The sequence below is a fragment of the Cricetulus griseus genome, chromosome 6 (genome assembly GCF_003668045.3).
Source record: "Cricetulus griseus strain 17A/GY chromosome 6, alternate assembly CriGri-PICRH-1.0, whole genome shotgun sequence".
NCBI lineage: Eukaryota > Metazoa > Chordata > Mammalia > Rodentia > Cricetidae > Cricetulus > Cricetulus griseus.
This window is the reverse complement of record NC_048599.1, coordinates 89,298,047-89,313,058: the sequence shown is the minus strand read 5'-3', so window position 1 is coordinate 89,313,058 and position 15,012 is coordinate 89,298,047. Positions and strand designations below refer to the sequence as shown.

The window sequence follows — 15,012 nt, the reverse complement described above, 5'->3', positions numbered from 1 at the left end:
TGCCAATACCATGCTGTTTTCAGGACTCAATGTCTGTAATAGAGGTTGAAGTCAGGGATGGTGATGCCTCCAGAAGTTCCTCTATTGTACATGGTTGTTTTGGCTATCCTGGGTCTTTTGTTTCTCCATATAAAATTGAGAATTGTTCTTTCAAGTTCTGTGAAGAATTGTGTTGGGATTTTGATGGGGATTGCATTGAATCTGTAGATTGCTTTTGGCAAAATTGCCATTTCTACTATGTTGATCTTACCTATCCAAGAGCATGGGTGATCTTTCCATTTTCTGGTATCTTCTTTAATTTCTTTCTTTAGAGACTCAAAATTCTTTTGGTACAGGTCTTTCATATTTTTGTTTAGTGTTACCCCAAGGTATTTTATGTTGTTTGTGGCAATTGTAATGGCTGATGTTTCTCTGATTTCTTTATCCACCAATTTGTCATCAGTATATAGTAGGGCTACAGATTTTTAAACACCCATAGTTTCATTCTTTTCAGAATTTTTATATTTATGATGCTCTATCTGTTTTATCTGTATTTGATTTCATTATTACTTCTTATTCTAAACAGCATAGGAAATGAAACATTCATTTACATATCTGAAAAATTCCCTTAAGAATGACTATAAAGTTATTTTCCCAGATATTTACTGGAGTGAAGCCAATCAGCCCTTACTTTTGTATAATGTCAGCCTTATTTTTGATACTAATTTCCAGTGTTATAGCTGTCTTAATCACTATCTCTTATTCACTGCTTTCTTGTCCGTGTAACTTAAAAATTTATAGATTCATTTTTAAAACACTATCCTAAACTGCATGTTTTGTTTTTACAAATATTGTTGGTTTTCTCAATGTTTTATATGTTGTGTTATTTTGACTTTTGCAGTATTTATCAAAGAGTTATATTTTTGGAACTGTATTTATTACAGTTACTTTTGAGCTATACAAACTATACTCTTTAGCAACTAAAAATTATAGTTACCAGCAGAAAATAAGTTGCTAAAATATTTTGTTCCTTTTGAGATAAGGTTTATGTGGTCCTAGGTTGTTGTGGAACTCACTATGTAAATCAGGCCAGGCTGAACTCACATAGATCTGCATGCCTCTGTCTCTCAAGTTCTGGAAATAAAGGCATGTGCCACTATGTTAAATTTACATGAATTTAAAAATACACCTATTTATATATTTTGATGGCTCACTAAAACCAATATAACAATTCATTTATTTCTGCTCCACATAATTTTTTGAAAATTACAATATTTTATAGTATATGGGATGAATAAACAGCTAAATTGTGGCTATGTAATATTGTAGAGCTGAATACATCAACTATAATTATTTTAGCAGTTTATCCATTGAGTAAATATTCATATACACCCAATCCAAATGATATCCTTTCTCCAGTAGATTATTCATCTTCCATGAACTTACAGGGGACACTAATTGTATTAGGATATATATATATATATATATATATATATATATATATATATATATGGTACATACTTTATATTGTTATACATATAACAATATAGGATATACATAACATTAACTTAAAAGAAGGTATGAACATTAAAGAGCAAGAAGGGGTATATGAGAGGTTTGGATTGGGGAAAAGTATGTGGAAATGATGTAATCATATTATAATTTCTAAGATATATAATTAAAAGATGAGATATGAAGTAAGAAGGTGATGTGTGTGGGGATATGGGAGAAAGACTAAGGGAGTGAGATATAGATTTGATCATATAATAAACATTTTCAATAAATAATAGTAAGTAAATAATAATAGTAAAGAAATAAACAGTAAATAAATAAAATAATAGTAAATAAATAATAATAAATAAAATAATGAATATTATTTCAGTAAATAGTTTCTCCAATGTATGTGAATAAAATGATTTTATTGAATGAATATTGGCAAAATACGAAGTATAAATATTAGAAATTGTATGATAAGTTGGAGTAGCATACAGGGGGTGATGTTATGGTTGCTGAGTATGTATAAACAAGACAAGTGTGTAAATGCATATTTAATCTACCCCAGTCTCTTTAGACAAAGCCTAGTTCAAAATGCAAGAATGCTTCCATTACCTTCATCCATTTTAATCATCAAATATAACCTACTACCATATCCGTGAGCAGACAGAATGTTTAATGATGAATCACAACACATCAAAGAAAAGCAACAGTAAGGGGCATCTTATGGGAGAACTGAATGACAAAAAAACCTGTGAGTTTTAAATAAGAATAATCTGAATTTTAAAAAGTCAAGTAAAAATGGTGGCAAAAAATCAATAAGAATCTAGTTCAAACTGGTGCAAAATCATGATGAGTCCTAAAGCAGAATAAGAGTACATTAGATAAATACAATAACTGGTGGATTCACTTCTGTACAGACATGTCATGAGTTAATCAAGGACCGATGTTGCAGTATCTCTCAGTTGCCCAATAGCCAAATATGTTGGTTGAGTAGTTTCATATATGAAGGCAGAACACTTGAAGAAAAGGGGAGTGCACTTAGATTTATCATGGGGAAGGAGTGCTTGAACATTTTTTTCATGAATGACTCTATCAATGAACTAAAATTAGTAATTCTGAGGTGTTAATCAAATTTGATTTTAGGATATGCATATATATGAGCTGTGGCATAAGCAGAAAGTCTGCATTTACATTAAGCAGAAACAAATATATGAGCACATAATGAACTCCACAAATTTCACTGTAATGATAAAAATGTCACAAAAATTCAAGGCCACTTTGGTTTTCTTAAGCATCATAAGACTCAGTCACACATATTTCTCATCAATTGACACTCAACCCAATATTACCTTCTATAGACTGTACTCAAGTCCTATTATTGCAAATGTTCCTTTCAGGAAAGACTTTTTCCTTAATATATTTGTAATAAATAAAGTTGGATTAGTACTACTATTCAAGTGAATGAAATATATATATATATATATATATAATATATATATATATATATATATATATATATGAGCCTATTCATGTTTGCTATGAAGAAAACAGAGTTGATTAACATTCAAAGCAGATTTTATGGCTATTGTTGTATACAACTTTTAAGAAAACATATTGACTATCTTTTTCCAGGTTCTTTTAATGGCATCTTTTACATCTTTGTTCCTCAAGCTATAGATCAAGGGATTCAACATAGGGATAACAAGAGTGTAAAATATGGAAGACACTTTATCAGTCTCAAATGATTGACTGGACTTAGGCTGCACATACATAAATATCAAAGTCCCATAGAAGACAGTAACCACAATCAAGTGGGATCCACAGGTTGAAAAAGCCTTTTTCATTCCCTCAGGAGACTTCATCCTCAGAATGGCTATGGTGATGAGGAGGTAAGACACAAGGACAACCAGAAGAGAGGAAATCAAATCAAAAGTAGCAAAAAACCTAATTATCATTTCAACCTCAAGTGTGTTTGAACAGAGCAAAGATATCAAGGGGATACAATCACAGAAAAAATGATTGATGATATTGTAACCACAAAAGGATGCAGTGAATATCCTTAGCGTGACTATTAGAGACACAAATACACTGTAGAGATATGGGATTGCCACCAGTACCCAACATATTCTTTGTGACATGATAGCCGTGTAGAGCAGAGGGTTACATATAGCCACATAGCGGTCATAGGACATGACAGAGAGAATAAAAAGTTCACAAGTAATAAAAAGAAGAAAGCAGGCTAGCTGTGTAGCACAAAGATAATAGGAGACTGAATTATGTTCTGCAACAAAGGTCACTAACATTTTGGGTCCCACTGTTGTAGAATATCCAAGATCAGTAAGAGCCAGATGTCTTAGAAAAAAGTACATGGGTGTTTGAAGCTTGGAGTCCACTTTGGTGAGCATGATGATGCCTAAATTACCGACTGCAGAGATCAGGTAGATAAGGAGGAGCAATCCAAATAGTGGGGTCTGCAGTTCAGGAAGGTTGGTGATGCCTTTTAGAATGAATTCAGTCAGCACTGTGAGATTTCCTTTCTCCATGCAGGTGTATTTTAGATTATCTCCTGGACGAAAACAAAATTCTATAGTCAAAATATTGAGACATTGTTACCTTTAAACCATTTGCTAAGCAAATCTCTTCTAAATATGACATATTAAAAGTTTAATATGGCAGCTTATGCAATAAATATACATCCTATGCATATATAAGAAAGTATAAATGACAGAGAGAGCTTCATTTCTCATATAAGACATTTCTCTAATTAAAATCATTCAGTGTCTCAGACATTTCATTCTTGTAAATTATAGGTTAAATGTCATTGGCAATAAATTCTTTAAAAACTGTCTAAGCTTCAAAACACCATTCCATATCCAACTTCCAGGCCCAAGCAATTGGAGAAATTGAGGAAGGAGAGAAAGGAGAAAAGAAAGAATGAAGGAACAATGGAAATCAGAAGGAAGCAAGGAAGAAATAAGGGAGGAGGAAAGGTAGATGGATACAAAGAGAAGAAAGGAAAGAAGGAAGAAGGGAAGGGAGGAATGAGATGCAGATTGTTATACTAAGCAGGTAGATAAGATAACATGATGGAGATGCAGATGGAGATGGTACAAATACATAAAATAATTAAAAAATAAATATTAGACTCATATTTTTACACAACTATGAAACATTGACAATCAATATATCCAGTGTCACAAAGTACACTACGAAATAGTCTCTGATTACTTCATGCCAAATTGTGAAAATGAATACATAAATCACCATTTCAAAGCACAATTCTTATAAGTACAGGCATCACACATTTTTAAACACTTGTAAATATTGAACATTTATGAAAATTTAAAATACTACAACAGAGAACAATTGAAACTGTTTATTAATAAACAAAAGCAACTCTATTCCTGTAAATACAGTGTACAGCATGGTATGCAATATGTGAAATACACAATGGTTACCTTGCACAAGCTATGTATGGGTACAACTTTTTGCCTAAGTTGAGAGCAATGAAGTCCTTATCATGTTGGAAAGATGAAGAAAGATTAAAGGATTTTGCTATTGAATGTTATTTCGATATAGTGCTTTTTTTGTTTGCTTGTTTGCTGCCATGTAACTTGGAATTATACCAGGGACCTTCATCATGCTATGCAATATTGATCATCATGATTTGCTTAGAATTGTTTGGAGGTAAGAACTCATCAAGTAGCCGTGGTTTACCTTTTTGCTTCTTTCTTTAGAGTTATACAATTTTTACTCTTTAGTTCCAGATAAACTTCCAGTAAAGAGTTTATTTACATGTATATTCTTCTGTAGGAGGACTTAAATTCTGTTACTGTGATAAGTGATGAATAAATGAGGAATGTAATTGAAGTGTAGACATTCATATTTTCCCAGAGCATTCCCCACTGATTATCCTTGTCATAATAAAATCAGAAAAGCAAAATTCTGTTGTTTTTGCATTGCTGCTATTATATTAATAATTTTAATTGTATTTTGAATTTACTTCTATTTGTATAAATTTAGTAAAACCTTTATGGTTCGATTGTGGACATTTCCATTGCAACAGAAATATATGTATCTAAATATAAGAAATTGTCAAATATATTGTTCAGGAACATAAAAAATATGTGGACATTTGAGAAGAGGAAAAGCGGTTATTTAAATTAGTGTTATGCAATTAAGTCCCATATAAAGTTCTTTGGACAAAGTGATAATATATGTTAGAAACTATATAGGTTGAATGTTTTATAGGAAATTTCATAAATTTCTACAGTGTTTAAAACAGATGCTAAAGAGTACAATACCACAGAAAATGAATGAAATATATCAATTATATACATATAATTGTATATCTGTGTACATTACCACGAGAGTTTTCTCCAAATACATTACAGCACATTATACAGATAAGCAAGCATATGACCAAATACAAAAAACTCAATGATTTTAGTAAACTGGAAATCAGGCACTATAGCACAGCTGCAGATAATTAACTTTAGGATAAGATAATTAATTAGAATACTAATTGTTGACAGCGATTTTCTAAAAACTTTAGAAATGATAAAAGCACAAATTATAGTAAAAGTTATAGTGACCAACATCTACATTTGTACTACATACAAATAAATGAGATCACACAAGTTTAATATATATTAATATGCTTACTATATACTAATATAATATATAATCATATATGTATACATGAGTAGCATCACAGGAAAATATTCTTATCTCAAATGAAATATTATTTTTGTACTTTTTGTGATGTGATAGTCATTCTGTATCTTTTCCAAATGACTTTCTCATGTAAATTATGTTGCTTTTTCAAGCTTTGTTAGCATTACAGAGTGGCAGTTATGTATTATTCTACTTTACAAAATTCAGTCACCTTCCACAGCACAGTCAGTTTGACTGTCACCATGAAAGTGGTGCATAAAAGTGACCTGAGAATACAAAATGTTTTCAATATCCCCTTGTGAAGCAGAAATTTTCTTTGCCTTATAAGAAAATGATAGTGAATTTCTTTCATCTTTTCATTAATATAACAAGAAGAGTTTGAGTCACTTAAATACCTAAAATCAAAATATATAATCTCAATTTTCTTTCCAAAATACTAATTTCCAATTACTCAACTTTGATTTTGCTTACTTTTAAAATCTGTAGATAAAATATAGCTCTACAATATGTACTTTCTAAGCACTAGTGCACAGTTTAAATATTTAATCTTTAAATGTTGGAGAGTAAATATGAAGAAAGAAATAACCTTCAGGCATTGTGGTGGGATATGAATGGATCACAGAAAATGTACCAGAAAGAAAATCTTACCTTAGATTTAAAATCCAGAGCACATGTGACCACTGCTGTAGATAATAGCAACACAAATTATATCATCATAACTTCTAGTATTTTTAATTGAATGAAAAACGGTTTCTTTATTCTTCCATGCATTTCTTATGACTGTATTGTATTTTTAGGAAAACTATAGAATTTTATTTGACTTCAGATATCCTCCCTGAGGGGTTGCAACCAATTTGTTGACTATCCCTAAAGCATTTGAATACTTAATGAATTATCATGAGGTTGTGCACGCAGAGATTTATTATAGATTTATTTATTTTAGCGACCATCATAAAAATTACTAGTTTTATTTAAATTGTTGGAATTGGATGGCCATGGTCACTTCTAAAAATCATCCTTTGATATCTCTCTCTCTCTCTCTCTCTCTCTCTCTCTCTCTCTCTCTCCACACACACACACACACACACACACACACACACACACACACACACACACACATTAATAATATATACAACTTTAAAACTTCAAATAATGCTGTTATTATCTAAAAGATCTCTTGGTAAAAGAGACATTGGACTTTTTACTTTGACTGAAATGAGATTGTAGGTGGAGATTTCCTGTACTGATTGCCTGCTCCCAAATAACCAACATGAAGATTTTATATTAATTGTAAATGTTCAGTCAGTAGTTCAAGCTTGTTACTAAGTAACTCTTATGACTTAACCCATTTCTATTAATCTATGTGATGCTGCCCAAGTCATATGGCTTTTACCTCTATCCCATTTTGAGTGTCTGACTTGTTCCACTTCTGGCTGGTGAATCCTGACTCTACCCTTCTCCTTCAGAGCATTCTCATTTTTGCTTTCCTGCCTAACCATTTTTCTTTTCAGCTATTGGCTATTCCACTTGTTTATTATACCAGTCACAGTGACAAAACTTAGCAGTGTACAAAAGAATTATCCCACAGCATTTCTCACTTTTCATCTAACAAAAAAGGATGGTTTAACATAGTAAAATTATATACAATAAAAAGTTATCAAACAAGAATTACAATTATAATATTTAGTCTATTTGTCTTTTTGCAATTAGGAGAAATTATTTATTATGTATTTTACCTTTATGACTCTAAAGTTTTGTATTTAATTTACCTTCTATCATAGCTTAGGAAAACTATAGCTTAACTATCCAGTCTTCAACCCCATCAAGACCCCAGAGGGATAAAATATTACCTAATGATAGGGATCTCAGGCTGCCTGCATATGCATCCAAAATACCTCTGCAGTTTTGGGGCATCCAACTCTGGCCTACAGGCCTAGAATATCTGAGGAACTTTACTTAGGACCAGGGAATTTTGAAGGACTATCATATCTTTCCTCAGCAAAGTTTGATGGTCACCTTTCTTGCATGCTGCTGGTCCTGTTTGGACTATAACTGCCAGCAATTGAAGCAAGGACAGTTTCTTTTCCCACATGGCTACATTTTTGCCATAAAAAAGCAAACTCCATACTGAGTTTCTTCAATGCCTATCATCTTCTCTGAAGTAGATTGGTGCTGCCAGGAACTGACCTGTTTCACATTCATGAAAAGCCTTAGGTTATTAAAAAAGACATGCCATATTTCATATGTCTTTGAAGTGTTTGAAGACCATATATTTATCTAAACATATGTGTTTATGATCTTAAAATCATATGTAACATGACTATAAATTTGACTTAAACAGATGTCTACTAATCTTCATTTTAATTGTATCATACATTTTATATGATCTGCATGAATATAGTATCCTAAAAAGAGTAAAAATTCTACACCGTATAATAAAAATAACTTTATATTTTTATCAGTGTACAAAAATAAATACCAGTGTAAAATATTTAAGACAATTAGCTGATGGGCCCCAGACTGATAGCTGGGAAACCAGACCCACTGAATGTGGGTGTCAGTTAGGACACACAGGTAGGACTGGCTAAAAAGTTCTGAGGGTAAAGGAATCAGTTCATACATATGTCATTCTTCTCATAGCTCCTTTTTCTTCAAAAAATGGTCTTCCCAAAAGTTCTCTCTCAAAATGCTCTTTTTAAGATTTCCCCTCAAAAGTTCTCACTAAAATTTCTCCCTCTAAATACTCTGTCTTGAATTTCTCTTTGGAAGTTCTTTTTCAGTCCCACAGGAAAAAATTAGCAAGTATCTGGCAATAGCAAGAATATCAGGCACACATATCTCTCTAGGACAGAAAGGCAAATAAGGTCTTGACAAAATTGAGATGCATCATATCTCAGAAGAGACATGAATTGTAAAATGTTTAGGTACAGCCTAAGAGGTTGTGGAAAAGATTAAGAGACTATGATCACTAAGAAGTGAGAAAGGGTTAGTACTTAAAACTATATTCATGTGCTCAGTTAAAGTAGAAAACCATAACTGATAAATCTAAAAAAGGAAGAATCACTAGAAGTTTGTAATTGTAAATTACAATGTAAACAAGAAAAAAGGAAGGAACACTCTATTTGGTTTTGCTTCCCCTTTCTCAGTAGTTGAAAACACAGTATCCAGGTAGTCTTGCTCTTATCCAAGAGCACCTTGCATAAACTATAGAAAGAAAATGGGCCCTTAATCTTTTTAGCACTAGACCTTTCTACCAGCACTAGATCAAAAGGAAAGGCCATGTGAGATCTGGAAGCTGCAGGCTCCAGCCAAGCCTAAGTGATGGGGTGAACTTACTGCTGATTCCCTGGTAAGAAGCAATTTTCCTTTCTCTGAGACCTTTTGGAGAATTATAAAGCACCCAGTGAATATTCTATATATCAAGATTATAGAGCCAAATTCATAATTGCTACTTTTGTATTAAATGATAAAGCTGTCAGCCTATGTACATTTTTAAACACAATGTAACCATTTAGAGGTTTTATGTTTTTTGTTGTTTGTTTTTGTTTATTTTTCTGATATGGATCTGTTTTACTGAGCATCCATATTGTTTTCTGATTGCATAAGATGAACCTTAAACTGCTATATCAGCTACCAGCATTGCTCAGCTTAGCAAATGGCAGTAGTGGATGGAAGTTTACAGCTGGCCACCGCCAGAAGGCAGTTGACAGGAGATGTTTTACTATTGTGCAGTCCAGCATTAGATACTACAGGAACCTATCATGCAGCTTATCTCATTGTGCACTGATAGCTCCAGCCTGCAGGCAGTGGCCAGGAGACAAATCCTTGTAATACCTGGCATGAGAATCACAAGACAAGTAATCTACTCGTGACTCAGCTCTCATTCTGAGCATTCAGAAAGCTTTTCTTAAAAGCTTCCCCAGGCTTTATGTAGAGATATGTGGCCCTTAATGTTGGGTGCCATTTGTAAGATGACTTTTTATGTCCAAACTGCCTGCCTCCCACCAAAAAAAATATGGAAAATTAAGATTACTTATAAATGCTCAGCAAATAGCTCAGGCTTGTTTTTAACTAGCTCTGACAACTTAACACATTTCTACTAATGTATTGCTATCCCAAGGCTTTTGGCTTTTTGTGTGACTGACTCATTCTGCATCTGGCTGGTGTCACCTAAATCTGCCCTTCTCTTTCTGAGCCTTATTAGTTTGGCTTTCCTGCCTAACCTTGTTTGTTCAGCTATTGTCCTGTCAGCTTGTTTATGAAACCAATCAGAGTGACAAATATTCACAGTGTGTGAAGAGATTGTTCCACAGCCTGAGAATGTGAAAGATTATAAGGAAAACTGAAGTTTGACTAAAAGCATTTTGAATTAAGATATGGCCAGAAGCCTATGGGAGCCTACCAGATAGATGGATGTACGACAATCTTCTCCATCTTAGGCTGGTAACATTTTCTGTATGCAGTTTTCCTTATCCCTTCATCTCTTCTCATAGATCTGCACCTCAAATAACTTTGGTCTTTTGAAACAACTTATGCTTCATTTTCATGACTTCAAACAAGAGCCTCTCATGTCTTCTTGTCCTCAGGTTCCTTAATGCAGAGGCTTTCCTGGCACATGTATCCAACCTGAGTGTCTCTGCATAACTTTAGAGAAATATTACACAACCCCTTTAATGATGTACTCTTCATGACTATAAATCCAGAACCATGTGAATGATGATACAATGTCCAGCTTCCCATTTGGCATATAGCCTTGAACCACCCCCCCCCCTATTTGCAGCTTTCTTTTATTGTTTCATTCTAGGAAGATAAATTTACTATGGCCTTTGCCTTTCAAAATTGGAAGATTTTCTGAATGAAGCCTTGTCCTGATGGTACCTCCAATGCTGATCAGGTCTTGCCTTGATCTGCTAACCTACCTCATTCAGCACAAATCTCAACTTTAGTACTCTTTTACTCTTCAAAATGTATATTTTGTGTTTCTTTCTGCCCACTTACTCTTTTTCATTACTCTTTGTCATCACACAAGTGTGATTACTGATAACCATGATAACAGAGTCAACACCAGGCAGTCTAGAATAAATTATTCCATTACTTTTCAATTTTGCCTCAGGTAGATTCTGAGTATGAGGGCCATGAAAGAAGACACACTCTGCAAAAAAATAATAAACAAAACATAAGCATGGTCTCTGGAATAGTTGTATTTTCCTTTATGAAACTTCTTGAGCTAAGGTTCCAGTCTACAAAGTTTGCAGCACTACTTTCCTTCAAACTCCTGTTAGAATGCTTGTTAAGCTGTGCCTATAGTGATCAATATATTTTCTAGTTCAAGGTCCCAAATTCTTTCAAAGTATCCCCAAAAAATTAAACCAAGAAGAAAACAACAATAAAAAGGATATTCAACATGTTTGCAGCAATAATCCATTCCCTGATAGCAACTTCTGACTTAGGTCATTTCTATTGCTAAAATAAAAATCTGTGACCATGACAACTTATAATGAAAGGAAGTATTTATTTGGGGCTTACAGTTCCAGTAGAATAGGAATTCAACCTCATGATACGGACTATGGCAGCAGAAAGGCAGGTGTCATGGTGGATCAGAAGTCTAAAGCTTATATGCTGATCTACAAGCAAGAATTATATAAAGAAAGAACTGCAAATGAGTCATGTTTATTGAAACTTCAAAACTAACTTCCAGTAAAACACCTTTTCCAAAAACTCCACACTTGCCAATTCTTTCTAAAAAGACATGAATTAAGGACCATGTTCAATTATGTGAGCCAATATGTACTCTTTTTATTCAAAGTATTACACATGCCTAATTATGATTTATTTTTCCATGATTATGGATTGGGGAAGCAATTTTAATATCCATTGGTGTCAGATTACAGGTATAATTCATTAAGCTCTTCGGGGTGACAAATATTAGTATCTATGTAACCTGGAAATGCTTCCATCCTCATCATGAAGAAACTTCTGGTCCTCAGATACAGGACTATGACCATGACTATTTTTTTCCATTAATGCTGTTCTTTCAATGCAAATGAAATATAAAATTCTGTCACAATTCTAATCTGTGTAATATAGCTTTTAAATATTCCTAGATATATGAACTAACAATTTTCAAAAAAAACTTTCACATATAGAACACTCTTTTAACCTGCAATAACAAATAAATGTTCATAAATATCAGATGATGTGATGGATCACAAGTAGTTTGGAGTACTGATTGCTCTTGCAGAAGTGCTACAAGGCAGCTCACTAACAACCTGTAGCTCTAGCTCCAGAAGATCTTGTGCCCTCCTCTGGCCTCTGTGGACACTTCAATTCATGCAGTACAAAAAAGAAAACTTTATTCAAGCAAGCATACATACACATAAAACAACTAAATTACAAATCTTAAGTGAAATATTTGGAAACATCTTTGTTTTGTATTGTAAATTGTTTGTAGATCAGGAAGTTGCTGGAGGGTATTACTCTCTATGTCATTGATGACTGACTTCAGTTGTAAATGTAGGACATTATTTTAATAGAATTTCTACTTGGGGATACACTTATTCCATGGTTATTTTAGTTTGTTAGTTTCCTTTTAAAATCACTTTAATAATATTCTTCTCACAAATATGGATAATATTATTTATCAGTCATGGGAAATCTTTATTTTAGAGAAGAGAAAAGTACCAAAAAGCTGGTGTGATTCTAAATTCTGAATGCCAGGGCCAGTGAATTCCAGATCTTCTAAGCTGCAAATTATCTGGAATCCAAAGCTGTCACAAACACAAAATCCAATAGCTTCTGATTACTATAGAAGGTACATGACCACTCCTCCTGTCAAGATTGTGTTCACACATATACACTCCCTTAGCTTATTTGCATGAACCTTCCATTGAACCTAAACTGATTAAGATTAAATATATAAGTCTATGTTTCATGAAACAAGATTCTTAATTCCTAAGTAGAGACCCACAACTGAAGAATGGATGGAGAAAATGTGGTACATTTACACAATAGAGTATTACTCAGGGGAAAATAAAAATGAAATCTTGAAATTTGTAGGCAAATTGATGGAAATGGAAGAAAATACTGAGTGAAGAAACCCAATCACAGAAAGACAACCAGGGTATGTAATCACTCATATACTGATACTAGATATAGAGCAAAGGACTACCAGCCTACAATCCACACCACCAGAGAAACTAAGAAACAAGGAGAACCCCAAGAGAAAATGCATGGTCTCCTGAAGAAGGAAAGGGGGACAAGAACCCCTGAGCAAATTGAAAGTGAGGGGGGTGGAGAAGAGCTGGGAGGTGACAAGGGCACAAGGCAAGAAGGGGAGGGTGGAGGAGAACAGGAGAGATCAGGAGGACTGAGATAGGGGAGGACTAGAGGAGGGCAAGAAAGTAGATGCTTTGATGGAGGGAGCAAATACAGGTTAGAAGAGAGGACTGGCACTGGGGAAATGTTCAGTGATCCACAGGGATGACCCTAACTATGAATCTAAGCAGTGGTGGAGAGACTCCTTTGATGACCTTCCCCTGTAATGAGATTGATGACTCTATTGTTTGTCATTCCTAGAGTCTTCATTCAGTAGCTGATAAAATCAGAAGCCATACTCCTGCAATACGGTTATGAAGAAGGAGGTGGGATGAGCAAAGGATCCAAACCATGCTGGATAAACCCACAGAAACAGACCCTACTTGTAAAGCTGGGGAACCTGCATTGGACCGAACCAAAGTCTCTGAATCTGGATGCCAGGTAGGAGGCCTGTGCAGTCTATGTGACCTCTAACAGTGGAGCCAGTGTTCATCCCTAGTGAACAAATGTAGCTTTGGAGCCAATTCCTATGGATGGATACTATTGCAGGCCTGATACATGAAAGAGAGCTGAGGCCCTCCACTTTAATGGTCCCCCATGGAGGGCCTCACTATCCTTGGGGATTGGGTGAGGTTGGCTTGGGGGTGTCATTGGAGGGCATGGAAGGGTGGGAGGGTGAGGTAATGGGGGATTGATATGTAAAATAAGATGGTTTCTAAAATAAAACAAGTAGAACAGAACAAGAAAATACTAATTTACTTAATCATGCCTTATATGTTGTTGTTCATAAGACTTCTAGTGTTAAATACTTTAAGATCATTTTTCATTTATGAGCGAAATGTATGATTAGTTGGTACCTCTTCAGCTGCAACATTTTCATAGAGAAGAGGTACCTTTTGGTCAACTACCAGATGACCCCAAAGAATGAATACAGTGGAAAGCTTGATGTCCATATGCATGATATGCATTTGTTTTTCTTGCAGCCTCAACTGTTCTTTCAACAACAAATCTGAAACACCTTCTGTTGGAATAATGTCATATTCTTTTACACAATAACTTTTCATATGATTTGTTCAATTTCTTTCAGACTGGCTTTTAAGATGTTGGCTGCACATTTCTCTTTTTTTATTCAAATTAGAAACAAGCTTGTTTTACATGCCAATCCTAGGTTCCTTACATCCCCTCCTCCCCTGACCCCAAGTGACCCCCTATCCCAAACCCTCTCTGCTCCCCAGGGAGGGTGAGGCCTTCCATGGGGAATCTTCAAAGTCTATCATATCATTTGGAGCAGGGTCTAGATCATCCCCTATGTGTTTAGGCTTTAAGAGTATCTCTCTATATAGAATCGGCTCACAAAGTCCATTCTTACACTAGGGATAAATACTGATCCACTACCAGAGGTTCCATACATTGCCCAGGCTTCCTAACTCACACTCATGTTCAGGGGGTCTAGTTTGTCCCTATGCTGGTTACCCAGATATCAGTCCTGAAACCATGAGTTCCCCCTTGTTCAGGTCAGTTGTTTCTGGGGTCTCTCCAGCCTGG

At 34.4% G+C, this 15,012-nt stretch overlaps 1 protein-coding gene across 1 annotated transcript; it reads right to left on the bottom strand.

The window, feature by feature from the left end:
* Positions 1-3,077: 3,077 nt before the first annotated feature.
* LOC100772653 (olfactory receptor 8K3-like) lies at positions 3,078-4,019 on the bottom strand. Its single transcript, XM_027421185.1, has one exon. It carries the CDS (start codon positions 4,017-4,019, stop codon positions 3,078-3,080), a length of 942 nt encoding a protein of 313 aa, XP_027276986.1.
* Between the last annotated feature and the right edge of the window lie 10,993 nt (positions 4,020-15,012).

Bases quoted from the DNA above. Each gene is read 5' to 3' on its own strand.
- LOC100772653 (XM_027421185.1), bottom strand. From the start codon at position 4,019: ATGGAGAAAGGAAATCTCACAGTGCTGACTGAATTCATTCTAAAAGGC.